This window comes from Myxocyprinus asiaticus, chromosome 10 (genome assembly GCF_019703515.2).
Source record: "Myxocyprinus asiaticus isolate MX2 ecotype Aquarium Trade chromosome 10, UBuf_Myxa_2, whole genome shotgun sequence".
Taxonomy (NCBI): domain Eukaryota; kingdom Metazoa; phylum Chordata; class Actinopteri; order Cypriniformes; family Catostomidae; genus Myxocyprinus; species Myxocyprinus asiaticus.
The window spans coordinates 27,736,322-27,756,409 of record NC_059353.1 but is presented as its reverse complement, the minus strand read 5'-3'; the positions used below and the strand labels follow the sequence as shown (position 1 = coordinate 27,756,409).

General features: G+C 37.8%; 1 protein-coding gene across 9 annotated transcripts in view; it reads left to right on the top strand.

The window, feature by feature from the left end:
• The window catches only part of LOC127447113 (syntaxin-binding protein 5-like), a 261,085-nt gene that overhangs the window by 237,812 nt on the left and 3,185 nt on the right, over positions 1 to 20,088 (top strand). For 6 of the 9 annotated variants that reach the window (XM_051708702.1, XM_051708699.1, XM_051708701.1 and 3 more), the window contains 5 exons: positions 3,290 to 3,529; positions 4,693 to 5,056; positions 12,573 to 12,738; positions 15,938 to 16,049; positions 16,440 to 17,934. In XM_051708702.1, coding sequence (XP_051564662.1) covers positions 3,290 to 3,529; positions 4,693 to 5,056; positions 12,573 to 12,738; positions 15,938 to 16,049; positions 16,440 to 16,732 — 1,175 coding nt within the window. In that variant the 3' untranslated portion in view covers positions 16,733 to 17,934. Of the gene's footprint in view, positions 1 to 3,289; positions 3,530 to 4,692; positions 5,057 to 12,572; positions 12,739 to 15,937; positions 16,050 to 16,439; positions 17,935 to 20,088 lie in introns of those variants that run through there. The other 3 variants (XM_051708704.1, XM_051708703.1, XM_051708697.1) reach the window with 1 other exon arrangement.

Sequence of the window (20,088 nt, the reverse complement as noted above, 5' to 3'; positions counted from 1 at the left end):
GTCTGTCCGTCACATGCACTGTCATCTCTAAGACACAGATTAAATCTAGTCCTGGACAATGTGTGATAAACAGTTAACTGCGCAGTTTAGTCCAAGACGAGGCTTAACCTGTTTCAGGGAAACTGTTTCTGTTTGTTAGCATCTAAGGAGATTCTGCAGACATGTCATAACATTAAAAATTTATTTTGTCATCAATGTAGAATTGAATGTTGTGAGGTCATAGGTGTAAATAGTTCATTCTCAGGAAATGATGCCATTTCTGCCTGTAAAATGACAGAAATGGCTTATTTTTCATCCATTTAAGCTGTTTTTAAATATCCTAATCCTAAATATGTGGTTACAGCCTTGCACAGTACTGGTAGTTATTTATTGTTACTAACTCTCAAGCAACACATTATAAATTCCCCAGGAACAGAATTTTGGTGATGCAGTAATATTGCTATCCTAAATCAGTTTTGGTGGTGTTTTATATAAGCCACTATGACAACTGAAAAATGTTATAATTAAATTAAATGTAATCCATATTTTAGAAGCATTAAGCACACATTTATGTCATATATAAGACATAATAATAATAATTATGTTGTATAATAACAAAGGCATGTTAAGATTCTCTCTACAAATTATTTACCTTCCATCACTGCCCACACAAACCCATGTTCTGACATTATGAAGAATATTTCATATTCATCAACATTTCCTTATGATGGGTTTATAATATAAAATCATAGTGCAGTTTTGCACAATGGGATATACAGAAATCTCAATGGAAAACCCTTGTCAAGTTATAATATACAGGTGCATCTCAATAAATTAGAATGTCGTGGAAAAGTTCATTTATTTCAATAATTCAACTCAAATTGTGAAACTCGTATATTAAATAAATTCAATGCACACAGACTGAAGTAGTTTAAGTCTTTGGTTCTTTTAATTGTGATGATTTTGGCTCACATTTAACAAAAACCCACCAATTCACCATCTCAAAAAATTAGAATACATTATAAGACCAATAAAAAAAACATTTTTAGTGAATTGTTGGCCTTCTGGAAAGTATGTTCATTTACTGTATATGTACTCAATACTTGGTAGGGGCTCCTTTTGCTTTAATTACTGCCTCAATTTGGCGTGGCATGGAGGTGATCAGTTTGTGGCACTGCTGAGGTGGTATGGAAGCCCAGGTTTCTTTGACAGTGGCCTTCAGCTCATCTGCATTTTTTGGTCTCTTGTTTCTCATTTTCCTCTTGACAATACCCCATAGATTCTCTATGGGGTTCAGGTCTGGTGAGTTTGCTGGCCAGTCAAGCACACCAACACCATGGTCATTTAACCAACTTTTGGTGCTTTTGGCAGTGTGGGCAGGTGCCAAATCCTGCTGGAAAATGAAATCAGCATCTTTAAAAAGCTGGTCAGCAGAAGGAAGCATGAAGTGCTCCAAAATGTCTTGGTAAACGGGTGCAGTGACTTTGGTTTTCAAAAAACACAATGGACCAACACCAGCGATGACATTGCACCCCAAATCATCACAGACTGTGGAAACTTAACACTGGACTTCAAGCAACTTGGGCTATGAGCTTCTCCACCCTTCCTCCAGACTCTAGGACCTTGGTTTCCAAATGAAATACAAAACTTGCTCTCATCTGAAAAGAGGACTTTGGACCACTGGGCAACAGTCCAGTTCTTCTTCTCCTTAGCCCAGGTAAGACGCCTCTGACGTTGTCTGTGGTTCAGGAGTGGCTTAACAAGAGGAATACGACAACTGTAGCCAAATTCCTTGACACGTCTGTGTGTGGTGGCTCTTGATGCCTTGACCCCAGCCTCAGTCCATTCCTTGTGAAGTTCACCCAGATTCTTGAATCGATTTTGCTTGACAATCCTCATAAGGCTGCGGTTCTCTCGGTTGGTTGTGCATCTTTTTCTTCCACACTTTTTCCTTCCACTAAACTTTCTGTTAACATGCTTGGATACAGCACTCTGTGAACAGCCAGCTTCTTTGGCAATGAATGTTTGTGGCTTACCCTCCTTGTGAAGGGTGTCAGTGATTGTCTTCTGGACAACTGTCAGATCAGCAGTCTTCCCCATGATTGTGTAGCCTAGTGAACCAAACTGAGAGACCATTTTGAAGGCTCAGGAAACCTTTGCAGGTGTTTTGAGTTGATTAGCTGATTGGCATGTCACCATATTCTAATTTTTTGAGATAGTGAATTGGTGGGTTTTTGTTAAATGTGAGCCAAAATCATCACAATTAAAAGAACCAAAGACTTAAACTACTTCAGTCTGTGCGCATTTAATTTATTTAATACACGAGTTTCACAATTTGAGTTGAATTACTGAAATAAATGAACTTTTCCACGACATTCTAATTTATTGAGATGCACCTGTAGTACAGGATTTTCTATGTAATTATAAAACTTTTATTGTAATGCAAAGACATGATATAACATATCAGTCAAGAGACTGGATTTCATACAAGATATGATGTAATGACACCAACAAATCATAGATAGCCAAAATATAAATTGTATAGTTTATCACATACTGCAATAAAAACATCTTTGCCTGGATTGTTTTCTACAATCTATCATGAATTCCATGGCACAGTATAACAGTAAAACCTTGACATTCTTCAGTTTAAGTGAGAAAGAGAGGTTTGTCTAAATAGATGAGTGAATAGATCATTTTTCTTTCCTTTTTTTTTTTTTTTTTTTTTCTTTTTTTGTGGGCTTGGCCTTTTGAATATGCAGTAGATGTGAACCTGAAAGCTATTCAAGGTCAACTGAATTTTAAGGATGCCAAAGCAGGCATGAATGCATTTGGAATTGTGAGATTGTATGTTGTGTGTCCTCTTTGTGTGTATGTGCAATTAAAATAACTACATGTGCGAACATGCAAATGGGGGAAGTGTATTCTCAAAATTGTGTGTGCACTCAGATGTGTGTTTGTATGTATGTCAGCCTGCATGTACATTATTTGTTCTGTTATGCATATCCATATATGTCTTCTCAACACTGCTGTATTTGCAACTGCACACCTGTATCACTTTATGACTCAGAATCTGGTTGCACATATGAATTGACTTTACTTTTTTTCTATGCTTTCTAAAATCAAGAGCTCATTCTTCTTTTAAACAGCAAATGGATTGCCCCCCCCTTCTCTTTTTCTATATCTATTATCTTTTCACTCGCTATGATTCTTCTTTCTCTTTTACTACTCTTTCATCTCTCTGTCCTCCTCCTCTCATCTTTCCTCACATTTTCTTCTCCACACTCTCCCTTTCTGCATTCTTTCTCAGAGAGTCGAGAAAACTCATTCAGCCGTTCTCGGAGCTCTAGCGTTTCCAGCATAGACAGGGAAACAAAAGAGGCCGTAACCACCCTACAGTTTGCGGAGTCGTACGGGCGTAAGTCAGACACCTTGCCCACGCCCTGCCTGTGGGTGGGAACAAGCCTGGGCCTGGTGCTCATTATCCCAATGTCCATCCCTACAGATGAGCAAGAACGCCAGGAAGACCCCATTACTGTGGCCCCCACAGGTGAGACCCCACAGGCTTTCATCTATTTTACAAGGAGTTTGTGCTCACTTTGGTCAAATGCAAAGCTGGGTAAAGACTAAATTATAGATGCCCATACACTGATATTTGTACTTGCAAATGTTTATTGCTTGCAACATTTCGACTTCTTCAGTCTTTATCAAGCAAACACCTCTGTGAAAAATAAACCCATGAATAAACTGCCTGCTGATAAAACGACAGAAGTAAAAGTTTCCTCTCTGTATGTTTTTTCTTGCTGTTTTAGGAAATAAATTATTAAATAAATTCTAACACTGTTATTAATCAGACTCCAGTTCAAAGAAGATCTCAAATTTAGACTATCTTTAGATTCTCATGATTTTCAAAACTAAATGGCATTTCTATTTAACCACCTAAGGTGGTAAATGGAAATCTAAAGGTCACAGATGATGTGCAACATGCTCCATCATCCATCTTGGTATGCCTTAACCTTGCCCACAGATTTGTTATAATATCATCTACTAGAAATAGTGATTTCAGAGGAATTCAGAGTGAATCAAGTTGAACAAAATAGATAAAAAAAAAAAAAAAAAATCACATGGAAATGCACTTTTAAACTTAATTTCTTTTTTCGTTTATTTAATTGATTACCTCTGGCAGAAAATACTACGTAGGGGCTTTTGCTTACAAAACGCACCTACTTTGGTCTTGGATATTGGCGTGGTGGTGACGTAGTGGGCTAAAGCACAGAACTGGTAAGCAGAAGGTTGACAGTTCAATCCAGACAGCCACCACCATTGTGTCCTTGAGCAAGGCACTTAACTCCAGGTAGCTCCTGGGAGATTGTTCCTGTAATAAATGCACTGTAAGTTGCTTTGGATAAAAGTGTCTGCCAAATGCATAAATGTAAATGTAAAAATGTAAATGGCAAGTGATGACATTTGCAGCCCATTCGTGTGAGCTCTTTTGACCTGATGGTGCTCATCAAGAGTAAAGCAACCCAAGTAAATATTTGGATGGACAAATATTAGTGTGCAGACATCTACTCTTTTCTTTACTTTTTTTTGTTTTTGTTTGTTTGTTTGTTTATCTGTGCACACTTTCCTACAGCACAAGTGTGACACAATGTGCTAATTGGGCGTGTTGTGACATTGTTCTCACTCACTCCTTCCTGTTTTCTCTCTCAGCCACAGTATTAATGTTGAAGGGCTCTGTTCTTCGGTTTGGCTTTCTGGACTGTGGGGGTGCTCTGATCCTAAATCCCTATGAGGTGTGGCGGGACCAGCATGCTCCAGAAGACCCAGATCGACCCCGCAAACGGAAGCTGTTCAACTTCTCACCCTCCTCCTCTCAAGAGGCCATTGGAGATGGCCACTTAGCTGTGGTGTGTTCAGAGAGGCAGGCCAAGGTCTTCCTCATGCCCTCCCAAGCCTGTCTGTATGTGCACAACATCACAGAGTCGTCCTTCGTGCTGCGTGCAGATGTGGTGTCGGTTTGTAACAGCGTTTGTTTGGCCATTTTCTGCGCCAACGGACACATCATGACTCTGAGGTTCACATCAACATTTTTTGTTTTACATTTGAGATGGTGTGGTGTAGTGGTTAAAACTCATGACTGGCAACCATAAGGTTGCTGGTTCTTTCCCTTATTTAAATTGTACAATAAAATTCAGCAGTGATAATATATTGATATTCCCCCTGCAGTACTAATGTCTCTTTTATAGTCTTTAAACGATTGTTCCAGGTTAAAGGTGCACTCAGTTATTTTTTCCTTATTAAAAAAGTTTTACTCCTAAAGAAATGAATTGAAACACATGTATAAAATCATGACCACTCACATGAGATGAAGACTCCAGTCATATCAGTAACTTTATAAAAGCCATTTTATTCTACATAGAGAGGGTCCCCTCATGGGGGCTGCCTCGTTAGGATCACATGACCAGCCAAATACTAATGCTGCCTTCACGTGCTATCGGAATTATCCTACTTCCCACTTCTGAAGTCGTTATTACGAGCATGTCATATGCTTTGTTGCCAGAAACATGGAGGATGCCTGGTTCATTCATTCATATTTCTTGGGGAACTCTTATTTTGACACCATAATACATTCTAGCCAAGTGGTTGATGATGATGAAATTTTGGTCAAATACATGACATTTTCTCTGTGTAAAAATGTACAATAAGCATCAATTCATTCCTGATACACGTTAATGTATATGACTGAAACAGTAATATAATATGGTATAATAGCGATAATATGGTAGCTGCATTTAATATATATATATATATATATATATATATATATATATATATATATATATATATATATATATATATATATATATAACCATCATTCACTATTGAAACTGTACTCTCCTCCTCCATATTGAATGTTAACTTTTTCACTTGAGTTTCCCAGTCATAATTACAACTTGAGGGGGTGTTCATGTGCAATGTTCGAGTAGGAATCTTGAATTTAAAATAATTCCAATAGCACGAAGGCAGCATATTTGTTTAACCTCAGTAACCACCCTGTTTTTGGGCACTTTCATTCACAGATTAAATTAATCATGAATTAATTTCAACAATGGCATCTAGAACTGAAAACAAATGATTTTAAATTATGCTGCATCCACACACAAAAAAAAGTTACTAAATGCACCTTTAAATACAAGTTAAGCTTGGATACTATAGATTAAAAAAAAAAGCAAACACCATGTTTACAGTAATGCACTTGCAATGGAAGTCTATAGGGCGTGGCATAGCACTGGAATGTTAAAATACACATTGTTTTGAAAGTTTAGCCACAAGATTTAAACTTTATACAATATGTGATAACATACGATTAGTATGAGTGACTTACTAACCTTTCTGTCATGATTAGGGTTGCCAACCGTCCCGTATAAAACGGAATCGTATTTGAGGGAACAAAATTGTGCTCCGTATGAAATCTACACGGGACACTATTTGTCCCATATTTTAGCATCTCACACCCAAACTAGTGAGAATGTTTCACAAACCGTGAGAAATGGACCTGAACCACACACCTTTTGTGCGAGTTGTACCTGTTAAATGTTACACGGATGCCACACTTGACAGAAGCGACCAGGTGAAAGATCAATGACAATCAGTGCACGTTTTCTGTCATGTTTTCAGTCTGAAGCAGGAGAATTTTGTTAAACATCAAGTCTCGAGTACATGATCATTTTTTCTCACAATTGTGATTCCAAAAACACCAGTAATTCATGACATGACATTGCACAAGTCAGTGCTTGTGCTGGAAGAGAGACGGTGAGGAAAACAGCAGCACTTTAAGTAACAAGATTCAATACAGTACAGGTTTAGACAAAACAAATAATGTGATTTTTTTATTTATTTTTTTATTTATTTTTTATTATTATTGTGATGAACACTATTTACTGCCAAAACAGTGACATTGTAATCCAGGGAAACAGTGGCATGTCCAGACTTTTTTGACTGGGGTTGCCCATGTGGGGCACAGACTCATTCAAGGGTGGCATGAAGCGTAACTCAACATCCATGATATTAATAATAATAATAATAAGATATGTACATTATCAGAATTTTTTAATAGTCAAATGTTACTTACCTAAATAATTGATTACTTTTATTAAATGTTAATACTGCAAAACACAAAAGACACCAAATAGCATTTATTTTTTACATTTTGTATTTTTTCAGTATAATTTTTTTATGTATGTAGTGTCTCTTGAAACTGCATAAATGTTATGGACACTGCTAATATGAACATGGTAGTTCTGTGTAATTTTGTGGAGTCTTGGAGTTGAAGAGATTACGCTTTCATGGCATGACGTAATACTATCAAGTAGGCTATTGTTTTATTTTGAGACAATAAAAAAGATATTGAAGGTATTTTTTAATCTTATCATAGGCCTATACAGAGAATGTGCTTGGATTTTAGTTTTGTGTAGGTTACTCAATTTAGCCATATATTGGGACTGCCAAAGGCAATTAGATTAATTAAACAGTGCTTTAAAAATAACTTAATTTGATATTAAAACTGTTTTCCTGATCTCCACATTTTTTTTTTTTTTTTTTTTATTTTGAGACATACTATGAAATAAGAATGAATGCATTACATTATGAAAGGAAATAAAAACAGGCTATATGAAGACTCTCTGCAAATTGAAAAAATGATAGGTGTATTCATTTAATTGTAACTCCAACACATGATTATGATAAAGAACCCGCAAAAGTTTACAAGGTTTGTGGCAATGTGGCTTTGTATCTTTTAAAGATTTTTAAAAACTTTGTTTGAGACAGATACAAAGAACTACAAAAAACTAATATCATATACCGTCTACAAATATGTGCATATCTCGTTTAAACATATGTAATAACCCAACCTCACACAAATTGAGCAGATCCAGCATCCAGTGGAACTCTCATGCATCTTCCTCTGAAGCATGTATTCTAACAGTCTCTCCTCAACAGTTCCCTTTCACTTTTCTAATGATAAAAGGCAAACATCAATAAAACTTCTATTATAAACCATCTGCAAATATGCAGATATCTCATTTAAAATTATGTAATTCACAAAGCTCATGAAAATCCAGTGTTTTCTTCTCGTCGAGCGCTCATCTAATGTCTTCCTCTGAAGCACGTATTCTATCAGCCAGAATCAAAAACTTCAGGATCAAAAGTTCCTCTGATTCACAAATCATGACGGTCAATCCGTGTCAATCCAAGCATGCGATCCAGGCCGTTTAAACTGTCAGGAGATTGCAACTTCAAAGTAAAAGCGCTTCACGTGTGCTATAAGTAATATCTTATTCATTGTGCACTGTATGTACAATTAGTTTGATTCTGTACTTTTTGAAAAAATGCGATTGCTAGCATGGACATGACATCCATGGTGCTGGACTACTGTGTGCTCTGTTATTTCCTTCTTCCTAATACACTATATTGCCAAAAGTATTCGCTCATCTGCCTTTAGACGCATATGAACTTAAGTGACATCCCATTCTTAATCCATAGGGTTTAATATGACGTCGGCCCACCCTTTGCAGCTATAACAGCTTCAACTCTTCTGGGAAGGCTTTCCACAAGGTTTAGGAGTGTGTTTATGGGAATTTTTGACCATTCTTCCAGAAGCGCATTTGTGAGGTCAGACACTGATGTTGGACGAGAAGGCCTGGCTCGCAGTCTTCGCTCTAATTCATCCCAAAGGTGCTCTATCGGGTTGAGGTCAGGACTCTGTGCAGGCCAGTCAAGATCTTCCACACCAAACTCGCTCATCCATGTCTTTATGGACATTGCTTTGTGCACTGGTGCGCAGTCATGTTGGAACAGGAAGGGGCCATCCCCAAACTGTTCCCACAAAGTTGGGAGCATGGAATTGTCCAAAATCTCTTGGTATGCTGAAGCATTCAGAGTTCCTTTCACTGGAACTAAGGGGCCAAGCCCAGCTCCTGAAAAACAACCCCACACCATAATCCCCCCTCCACCAAACTTCACAGTTGGCACAATGCAGTCAGACAAGTACCGTTCTCCTGGCAACTGCCAAACCCAGACTCGTCCATCAGATTGCCAGATGGAGAAGTGTGATTCGTCACTCCAGAGAACGTGTCTCCACTGCTCTAGAGTCCAGTGGTGGCGTGCTTTACACCACTACATCTGACGCTTTGCATTGCACTTGGTGATGTATGGCTTGGATGCAGCTGCTCGGCCATGGAAACCCATTCCATGAAGCTCTCTATGCACTGTTCTTGAGCTAATCTGAAGGCCACATGAACTTTGGAGGTCTGTAGTGATTGACTCTGCAGAAAGTTGGCGACCTCTGCGCACTATGCGCCTCAGCATCCGATGACCCCGCTCTGTCATTTTACGTTACGAGTTGCTGTCATTCCCAATCGCTTCCACTTTGTTATAATACCACTGACAGTTGACTGTGGAATATTTAGTAGCGAGGAAATTTCACGACTGGACTTGTTGCACAGGTGGCATCCTATCACAGTACCACGCTGGAATTCACTGAGCTCCTGAGAGCGGCCCATTCTTTCACAAATGTTTGTAGAAGCAGTCTGCATGCCTAGGTGCTTCATTTTATACACCTGTGGCCATGGAAGTGATTGGAACACCTGAATTCAATTATTTGGATGGGTGAGCGAATACTTTTGGCAATATAGTGTATATTAACAATTACTTCATGTGCAAATTACAAAAATTTGATGACTAAACAGAAATCAGGAGAAACTGCTGTCTACCATTTAAAATACAATATTATTTTTTTTAGATTCTTTTTTACAAAGTTAAAGCTTAGAGTGAAATTGAGTAAATATAGTGCTGAATAAATAATTGTTTTTTTTACATGGTAAAATAAATGTGCACACAGCACGTGCATCAAATTACACAATATTTAGAGCAGGCAGGTAGTCAATGGGGCTTTAGAAGAATGGCAGAGCAAAGTGTGGGCACACTGTGTCATCAAGCGTAACTCGGACAAGAAAATGGTCAATTTAGTGTTAAGAAACCAACCTCAGGCAAGTCAGATGGCCATCATGTCACGCGTCAACTGATAATTGCATTAATAGAAAAAGAAAACATTTTTACGTGTACACTTGTTGTCTATTTGTATGGCTTTCGCCGTATGTGGAAAACAAATGCAGAGTTAAGGGAACAGGAGCGGTCAGGAAGAAAATCACTGTGGGCAGAAATTGGGTAAACATGCAGTAAAATTCAGCGGGAGAGCTCGGGACTTTGTCGTGCAGACCTCTAACGAGATGGGTGATCATAGTGCTTTTTATCATGCTGTACAGTGTTTGCAGTGAATGTAACCATTGTTTATAGTGAAATGGTCCCTCACCTGATTTCCTCAAGACCTCTTCACGGGTGCACTCCAGTGTTGCAGTCTCGAGGATCATGTTCAAGCCAATGAAGCCTTTTCGGATGACTGTATGCAGTGTTTCCCCTGAGTCCACTCGAATAACTATCATTTCCTGACACTGCTTTCCACTCTGATTTAAACCAACGAGCTGTAGCAGCCCGGTTGTATAAAACAAATTTGCTTTCTTTCACTGATGTATATGATTATCTTCCTTTTATTCCTTTTACATATTTTGACTCCACAACACACCATAAGAGCTAAAACATGCAAAAAAAATAGTATGGGAATTTGCAGGAGGGAATTGATTTAAACAAAACAATAAGACAACGCAATTAGCTATTTTACATCAAAATCACACATTTAACCCAGTATCTAAGCATAAACAACATAAAACTGACCATAAACTAAAGAAGCTGACATGAAGACAAAGACATACAAAATATAAACATAGAAAATAAACATTACTGACCTTGTGTCCTTATCAACCAGGTACTAGATCAAAAATTTAAAAAACTAAATGGGCAAATATCTACTTTAAAACTCCTTTAACTACACTGTGGCTCAATAAATGGTATGTATAGTGTGCTGATTGCTCTCTCTTCCATTCACTCTCCCGTTCTTCAGAGGCACTTCAAAATAAAAGTCCAGATAGGTGGAATAAGTAAAAAAAAAAAGTGGAAATAATAACAGTAAAAATATAAAAAATATATATCATGTGGCTTTTAATATTATACTAATATAATCAACTAAGAACTAAGCTATAAACAACTGAGGGTTATTTATACCAAGTTCTACCTGGTTTTATTGAAAGCCTCCCTCCCACTTGTGAAATGACCAATCAAAGTTTAGAATTTGGGGTGGAACCTGGGGTGGCCAGTCAAATTCTAGGGGAGGCTACCCCATGCCCCCCATCCCCACCCCCCCCATCTGGACACGCCCATGCAGGGAAAAATGCACTATTTCATAAAAGCGTTTTTTCTACAAAAAAATAAATAAATAATATATACATTATAATGCATGGTTGCTTAAAACAAGACAGTGGCCCTGGAAGGTTAAATAACTTTTTTTATCTATATATATATACTACTGTCTACAAACTGATGAGACAAATTTAAAATGGAAAACAGGTTCATTGAGCTTTAAAAACAGAAAAGGCTCAAGCTTAATTATGGGAAAGAAAAAGCATGACAAAAATATTGTCTTTCTCCATTGATTGCAGCGTCGTTGTTTTGGCCAAAAAGTAGTGTTTTTAAAAGAGAAGTTTGATAGATATTTGGTTCTTCCTGGTTATTGTATTAAAGCGGTTTTTCATTTTAAGCATTTTAGGGGCAGTTCACACCGAACACGTTTTTGTGTCCTTCAGCGCTGTTTTTCAATTATTTTCCTATGTAAACAGGCTCTAGATGGACCTCTTTAATCATTGTGCAGCGTCTCATGCCGGAGCCACCCTGAAACAAAAATCCCATATTTAAAGCTAGAATGTCCCGTATTTGGCTGGTTGAAATTTGGCAACCCTAGTCATGACCATGACCATGTAAAGCCAAAAAAACCTGTAACTTTTATATGATACAGTATGTGCAAGGATCCCCAAACAGGACTGTTTACATAGAGAGAAATCCACCCACAGGAATTACACTGGTAAAGCATAATCCGTGAAAAAGTTTATCTGCGTAGAAATGGAGTCCCACTACTAATAGTGTGATTTAAACAACTTTACACACAGTTTTGAAAGGAAGAAATAATATAAGTGCAACAAAAAACTTCACAAAAAGCTTCACATTTCTGCTTTCAAACCCTTTACCTTGCCCCACAGACTTCCATTGTAAGTATAATACTATAAATGCAATATTTGCTTTCAGTAGAGATTAACTTGTGTTTAACTGTGAACATTCCTTTAATACCAGATCAAGTATCAATAGTATCGATCCTCAACTTCATCCAGATTAGAGAAAACTGTCCAATCCCTCAATAAACTCCAAACCTCCAGTCAGCAGAGCTACAGTGTTCTTTTATTGCCATACAATCAAATCCTGCCATCATTTTTACTGCAGTATAATATTTTAATCCAAAATTCTTCATTCTTCAGTATAAACAAAATAGTTTTCACTGTCATTTCTGATTAATTTTTCGAGTACAAAGGATTTTGGGATGCAATTTCTAAACCTGGCATCTTTCCCTTTTTTATATGTGTGTTGTACAGCCTTCCAAGTTTACGGCCACTGCTGGATGTCAACTACCTGCCGCTAACGGACATGCGCATCGCCAGAACATTCTGCTTCACCAATGGAGGACAGGCGCTGTATCTGTGCTCCCCCACAGAGATACAGAGAATCACTTACAGCCAGGAGATGTGTGACAACCTACAGGTGGGTTTGGCTGTGTGTGTGTGTGTGCGTGCGTGCGTGCTTGCGTGTGTGTGTGTGTGTGAGTGCATGCTGATGGTGTTTTTTGAAGTGAAATGTCATCCTTGTCATGGATGCTTTGAGCTCTGCTGAGCTGAGCCCTGCTGCATCTCTACTGTAATTTGTGCCACACAGGTTGTCATTCTGTCCTCTCTCCCCCTCTGTCGTTGCCTATCTTTCTGGTGATGTTAAAAATGGCATACTACCATAATACTCAAACTTTTTTCCATTAAGAGGTATGCACACACACTATGTATATTTTCTATATACATACTATGTATGAATTATTCATAGAGTTGTTACATATGCCAAAAAGTATACAACCAGAGCATACTGCATGCATTGAATACTGTATTTAGCAATGCTTTACTTAACCTTTCTTTTCCAGTGTGACAAATGAACTGGGAGTGATCAACCATGTTTTTTAACCTCTTAATGACGGGTGGTTCAAAAATGACCCACTTGCATATTTATTTACATTTAAGTTATGTTTAATGCATGTTTAAACCGTGAAAAACTGTGTAAACTAATATTGACATCCAATATATCATTTGAAAGATCTGGGTCTCAAGATTTGATATTTTAAAGAGATTTTGACAATCACAAAGTTACAACAATAAGATTTTATTAAACGTGTCAAGAGTGATAATCAAAACACGGAAAATGAAGCCGGAAGTTCTGACATTTATTGTTTTCCAGCCAAACACAGATGAGCACAATCCTCCAAACTTCGGTATGCTTTTCAATGCAAAAGTCCAATAAATAAAATCCATTAGAGATTTTAGTCCAACATTTTACAAATATGAAGAAATATTGATCAACCTGTCTTTGTTCACGTTTTACATATTCAACACATTATCATTCATGTCCATTCTCTGCGAAATCTTGCACTCTGAGTAGTGTTTCAGTAGCAAAACACCCAAACATGATATTTGGGAGGGTCTTACGAACAAAATGAGCCCTCCCTCAAAATTTTCTGTGCAGTTGTGATTGGGTAGTCACTCAAAATAGCCAAACAGGGCAGTCGACATGAGTGATGTAAAGATTTGCGTCATCCATATTTGTCTCTGGATAAAGCCAGCCAATGAAAAGCTAGATCATTTTTGACTGATGGGTCGTGTAGCTAATGAAAAGATGAAAACAGTGATGTGAGGGTTATATATATATCCCTGATGCCGATTCGCGAAGGTTCGGAGTGGAAACCGTGTACTGTGTTTGTTTGTGTTTGCGCTTTTACACACGGTGTGCAGTTATAGTGTGTTACTGCCGTACTGTCGACAAAGAACTTGGCTTTTGGACCCATGATCTGATCCACCCTCCTCGGCTTCAGTCACCATCACCAAGGGCCTGTAGAAACCTCTCCTACCGACTGCATTTTTTCATCAAACCTCCTGTTCAACTGCACATCCAGGGGGTTCTTGAATGCCATTCAACCCAAAGGGAGCCACCCTCCTTGGCTTCATTCACCATCACAGATGGCCTGGAGGAACCGCTCCACCCGACTGCATTTTTTTCATCAAACCCCCTGTTCAACTGCACATCCAGGGGGCTCTTGCATGTCATTCAAGCCAAGATGAGCCACCCTCCCCGGCTTTGCTCACCGTGAGTTAGTCCCGGAGCACAATGCACTGACTTTCTACTGCTTTTCGTTCAGTTTGCATTGGGAGCAGGTGTGCTCCAGGCTTCACTGACGGTGATTGAAGCCGAGGAGAGCGAGGCTCCCCGGCTTGAGGCAGTGGCTAAAGACCCTGGGTGAACAGCAGAGCAAAGGCTATAAAAAATGACTAAGTCAATTTACATTTGTATGGGGAAAAAATGAACAGAAGCTTCTTTATTGTAAGTAAAAGTTTATTTCCATTGCAACATTTCAAATTATTATGTTCTTTTCATATTGTTTATAAAATGCATAAATATATGGAATGCATTATAATATATTCCCAAATAATAAAAAATTATATCTTCATGTATATTTTGGTTTGTGTGGTATTTTTATTTATTTTTTTACATTGAAATATAAACAAATTGTGTGTTTTGAACTAATTTGATCAATGGTTTACGGAGTTACTACAAGTGGTCTATTGGCACCTCCAGTGGCCTTTTTTGGAAGTACACTTACATAAATCATTATGAAACGAAGAGTTTTGGTCATATGGACTTCAAAATTGTGTCAGACCTTCATCAGACATGTGGCTTTGTATCAGATGTGTTTTTGGGGCACTGCGCATAGCCTTAAATATAAAAAAAAATAATAATTATAAATAATATTTTTGGTCACTATTCAAAATATTTTGAATATTTTATTTTGAAAATTAATAAATAAATAAATAATAATAATTATATATTTTTCATTTTTCATATATATATATATATATATATATATATATATATATATATATATATATATATATATATATATAGCGGAACAGAGAGAGAGAGAGAGAGAGAGAGAGAGAGAGAGAGAGAGAGACAGACTTGAATTTGTAAATGTGTAACTGCACTGGCATCTGCTGGTGGGATTTTTACCTGACAGTGCTTTTCTCTTTCATCACAATATTTGATGTGATAATTTTTTTTTCTATATTAAGGCATAGTTCAACCAAAAATGAAAATTCTCTCATCATTTACTCATCCTCATGCTATCCCAGATGTGTATGACCTTCTTTCTTCTGCTAAATGCAAACAAATAATGTTTGAAGAATATTTCAGCTCTGTAGGTCTACACAATGCAAGTGAATTGGTATCAAAATTGAGTGGTTATGGGTAATATCCAGATAAATATTTGTCTTTTTTTAATTTCAATTCTCCTCCCTGTCCAGTAGGTGGCGATATGCGCGAAAAATGCTTAATTCTTAAATATTGATCTGTTTGTCACCCACAATTATCATATTGCTTCCAAAGATATGGATTTAACCACTGGAGTCATATAGAATACTTCTATGCTGCTTTTATGTGCTTTTGGAGCTTCAAAGTTTTGGCCCCTATTGACTTGCATTGTATGGACTTACAGAGCTGAAATATTCTTCTAAAAATCTTTGAGTTCAGCAGAAGAAAGAAAGTCATGCACATCTGGGATGGCATGAGGGTGAGTAAATTATGAGATAATTAAAATTTTGGGTTGAACTATCCCTTTAATGTTTTGATCTCCTTTCTTCACTACATTCAGGAGATGTTGGGGGAGCTCTTTACACCCATTGAGACTCCTGAGGCTCAGAACCGTGGCTTTCTCAAGGGCTTTTTTGGTGGCAATGCCCAAACTTTCGACCGAGAGGAGCTGTGTAAGTGTGTTTACATGTGTGAGTCTAAGGTCTCAATCACTGTTTCTCAGATCCAGACCTTAGACTATCGGCATGAAGAACTGCCTGATTGACATGTGGGAAGTTGGCATGTCCTGCAGCATGACATACTGCACTCCATCTAAAACTATTTGAAATTGCATTTTCTATGTTGATTTTTATAATTATTTGTATGTTGCTAAAAAAGAGTCAATGGATTTGTTATGTCAATGGACTTGTTATGTCAACTACTCATGTAAAGCTACCAACCATACTTTTTTTACATGATGATCAGGGGTGGGTAAATTTGAAATAAAATCCTCTTCTCTTATGTCTTTCCTTCCATCTTTCCTTATTTACATTTTCTCCCTACTTCTCTCTCACTCTATGTAGTTGGTGAGGCAGCAGCAGGTAAGGCATCCCGCAGCCTGGCCCAGCACATCCCGGGACAGGGTGGTATGGAGGGCATGAAGGCTGCAGCAGGTGGGGTTGTGGGTGAACTGGCTCGAGCTCGCATCGCCCTGGATGAGAGAGGGCAGAGGCTGGGGGAGCTGGAGGAGAGGACGGCCCTCATGATGACCAGTGCCGAAACCTTTTCTAAACATGCTCACGAGGTATGGAAATGGGAGAGAAGAGGAGACAGAGAGAATGAGACAATAAACGAATACTGGGGCTTGGCGATATAGCGAATATCCTCATTATATTCACAGTCATTTTATTGGCAATGTAAAATTATGATGATTTCAATGCAATTTTTATTTGGCCATTACATTTAATAAAGACTTAAAACTAGTTTTGCAATCCTCCCTTGCATGTAATAGAGTGTTAAAACAGAGTGAATCAATTTCAGTGAATCAATAAAAAATTAAAATAAAATGATTTGTTCACTCTGAAATGTTCACTCAAGTCTCTGTGTGCCGGTTTTCATATATTAATATATTTCATATTTGTTTGAGTAAAAATATTTTTAGGAAAATATTGCTGTTTATTAGTGTGTCTTGTCATATTGATGCATATAAATGAAAATTTAAAGGGATTTTGACATGAGGAATCTGGTTTTCCTTGATCTTTGGACATATAAGAGGTTTTTGTACTATAAAAACATACTGTAAGTTTCAGAACTCAAAACTTCCTCCTCACTGCAAAAAGAGCATTTGTTGAAACCAAGCAGCCAAAATGACTCATTCTTCCTCCACATTGTGATGTCAACTTCCGTAGCCTGCCCAGTAGAGGTGAGAAGTGAGATGGCAAGAAGAGAGCAGCTTAGTCAAGAGCATAGAGCCAAGATGAGGGTGGAAAACGATCTTGTTTTACAAATATATGACTGTTTTTTGGTCAAAAAAAAAAAAAAAAAAAAAAAAAACTTTACTAATTTTATAAGTGAACCTCAAGGAAAAAAAGCATGTCACAACTGTGATGTTTTTGTGTTAGTCTACCTGAATGCCATTAGAGGGCACTGTGGGATAAGGGTTTGTTGATGTACCTTGTTTTCTTGTTCAATAAAAGAAGCCATTAGTGTAGTACCCAGCCTGTGGCTGTGTCTCGTTTGGAAGGCTGCGTCCTCCGGAGGTCGCATTTGTCGGCTGCATACGTTATCGAGGCTGTCTCGTTTCAGAAAAGTGAGTAGGACACTTAGAATGCAGCCTTCGAATGCTACCTTCTTTCACGGGAATTCGGAGGATGCATGAGGTGTATCCTTCGTGGGCACCCATAACCCACAATACTTTGCTTCATTGGAAATGTCTAAAAATATAATGCCAATTTTCCCATAAATATGATGTTCAAACGCATGGAATGTTAATTCCCAAGTTGAAGTACCTCAGTAGATGGGTGCAGAGTATATAATATGTATAATTGTATTAATGTATAATTAAAATAAAGTATTAGACTAAAAGTACACCTGTAAAATTTATTTTCTTTTCTCTTTACATCATTAAAACTCTCCTAAAATGTACCTCATGCATTCCCTTCTAAAGGGACTTTGTTCCCTTCTCACTCAAAGCGCTCACGCTTGTTAAAGAGTGGCGTGCTGTCATAGCAACCATGTTACGTTCCATTTCCATTTGTCCTACGAAGGCCGTCTCGTTTAAACGAGGCTTGTTTAAAGGAGGACACTCGGTATACTGCAGCCTTCAAAGGACGCGTCCTACCTAGCATGCAGCCTTCCAAACAAGACACAGCCTGTGTGTGATGTGTTCCGTACCCAGTAGCGGTTTTAACCACCATGCAAACCATGCAATTGCGTGGGGCCCCAGACATTTCCCAGTAGGAAAGCGCTGCAAAAACTGCTTGAGGGGTGGCATGTCACATGTTGTTCTGTTGTCAGCGCTCTCAGAGCTGTTCACGTTCCACCGGATTGGGTCAGTTTTTCAAGTAGGACTTTTAGTTCGGGTTTGTAATTTATGAAAAAAATATTCAGGCCTTCCGAACTTGTTTCGTCCATGCGTTCTCACTCACTGATACGTGCGAATGGATGAGTTAGGGGCCGTTCATACCGAACGTGTTTTTTGCCCGCGTCTGCTCTGTTTTTCCATTGTTTTCCTATGTAAACATACTGGACGAATGTCCATGCTCGCTGTACTGCTCTCATGCCACAAAAGGGTGCTATTCTGGCACTTGGACTTTCACTCTTAAAAAGAGAGAAAGAGAGCGCATGCAAGGCGGATGGACAGAGAGGGATTTACGGGCCGATCAGCATCTCTTCTGTCTGTGTACAGGATTGGCTTACTCTGATTGTTTAAAAAGACAAAGTCAGATTACGATACGATGGATGTGTACCGCTGTGACTGTTACAATGTTTAACATTATTCCAGATTGTTCTGCACCAAGCAAAGTTTCAGTGCTTTCAGCAATGTTTTTTTCCTTCTGCTCTAGTGTGCTGAGGGGCCACCGTGCCTTGTATGTCTACTGTTACAATACTGTAACGAATGTTGCCAACGATGCTTACATAAAATACAGCCTTTTGCAACATGATGAACAATACACTGCAGCGTCAGAATATAAGGTCCTGGTGAAAGTAAAAATATGACAGAAATATATTAATATTGTACACAACAAATCCTCAAAGTAATAATAATAATACTGTATCAAATTATAATGACAAACTGGACAACGATAAATTATTGTTGGCTTATAATAATAATAAAAACTGAATTCCAAAATATTAGCGAATGTAGTAGGTTTTACACACCCTGTTCATAAAAAAAGAGTGTTTTTTTATCACTGTATTGTGGAAAACTGGAAAACATGAATTAATTAACTTTAACTAGATTTTTATGTTTCAGTAAACATTTTGAATGTACTTGGCCACAACAGCTGATAGTATGAATTTAAAATTATGATTTAAAATCAATTTTATGTTATTTTTTTAAGCAAAAATTTTTAAAATGGGGCCCTGGGTTAATCGGTTGCTTGGGGCCTCAGAAATCAAAACCCGCCCCTGTCCATACCTGCAACCTAAGAACAGTTAAAACTATAAAGTGTTACAGTTAGTCCATACCACTAAGTGAATCCACTCACTGCATATTGATGCGGATATAACAACGACCCCTTTAAATTAAATATCAGTCTTGTGTTCTGTGTGAAAAACATGCCTTGATCATTTTTAACTAGATGTTGAATCTACTTTGCTGGAATGGCTGTTTGTTTGGTCAGGATATATATCAAGATATTTATCAAATATTGTCAAAAGGATGAAAAATATTAAAGGGATAGTTCACCCAAAAATTAATATTCTCTGATAATTTACTCACCCTCATGCCACCTGAGATGTGTATGAATTTCTTTCTTCTGCAAAATACTTTTGAATATTTTTAGAAAAAGATCCAGGCTCAGCAGGTCCTTAGAATGGGAGAGGATGGTAATTAGATATTTGTAGGTCCAAAAAGCACAGATAGTCAGCATAAAAGTAATCCATCCTGTCTCCAGCAGTGACATTAATGTCTTCTAAAGTGAATCGATCACTTTTTGTGCAAAAAATAACGATATTTAAGCACTTTTTAACTATAAAAGATCGTTTCCAGTTTGGTGTTGATGAATGGCC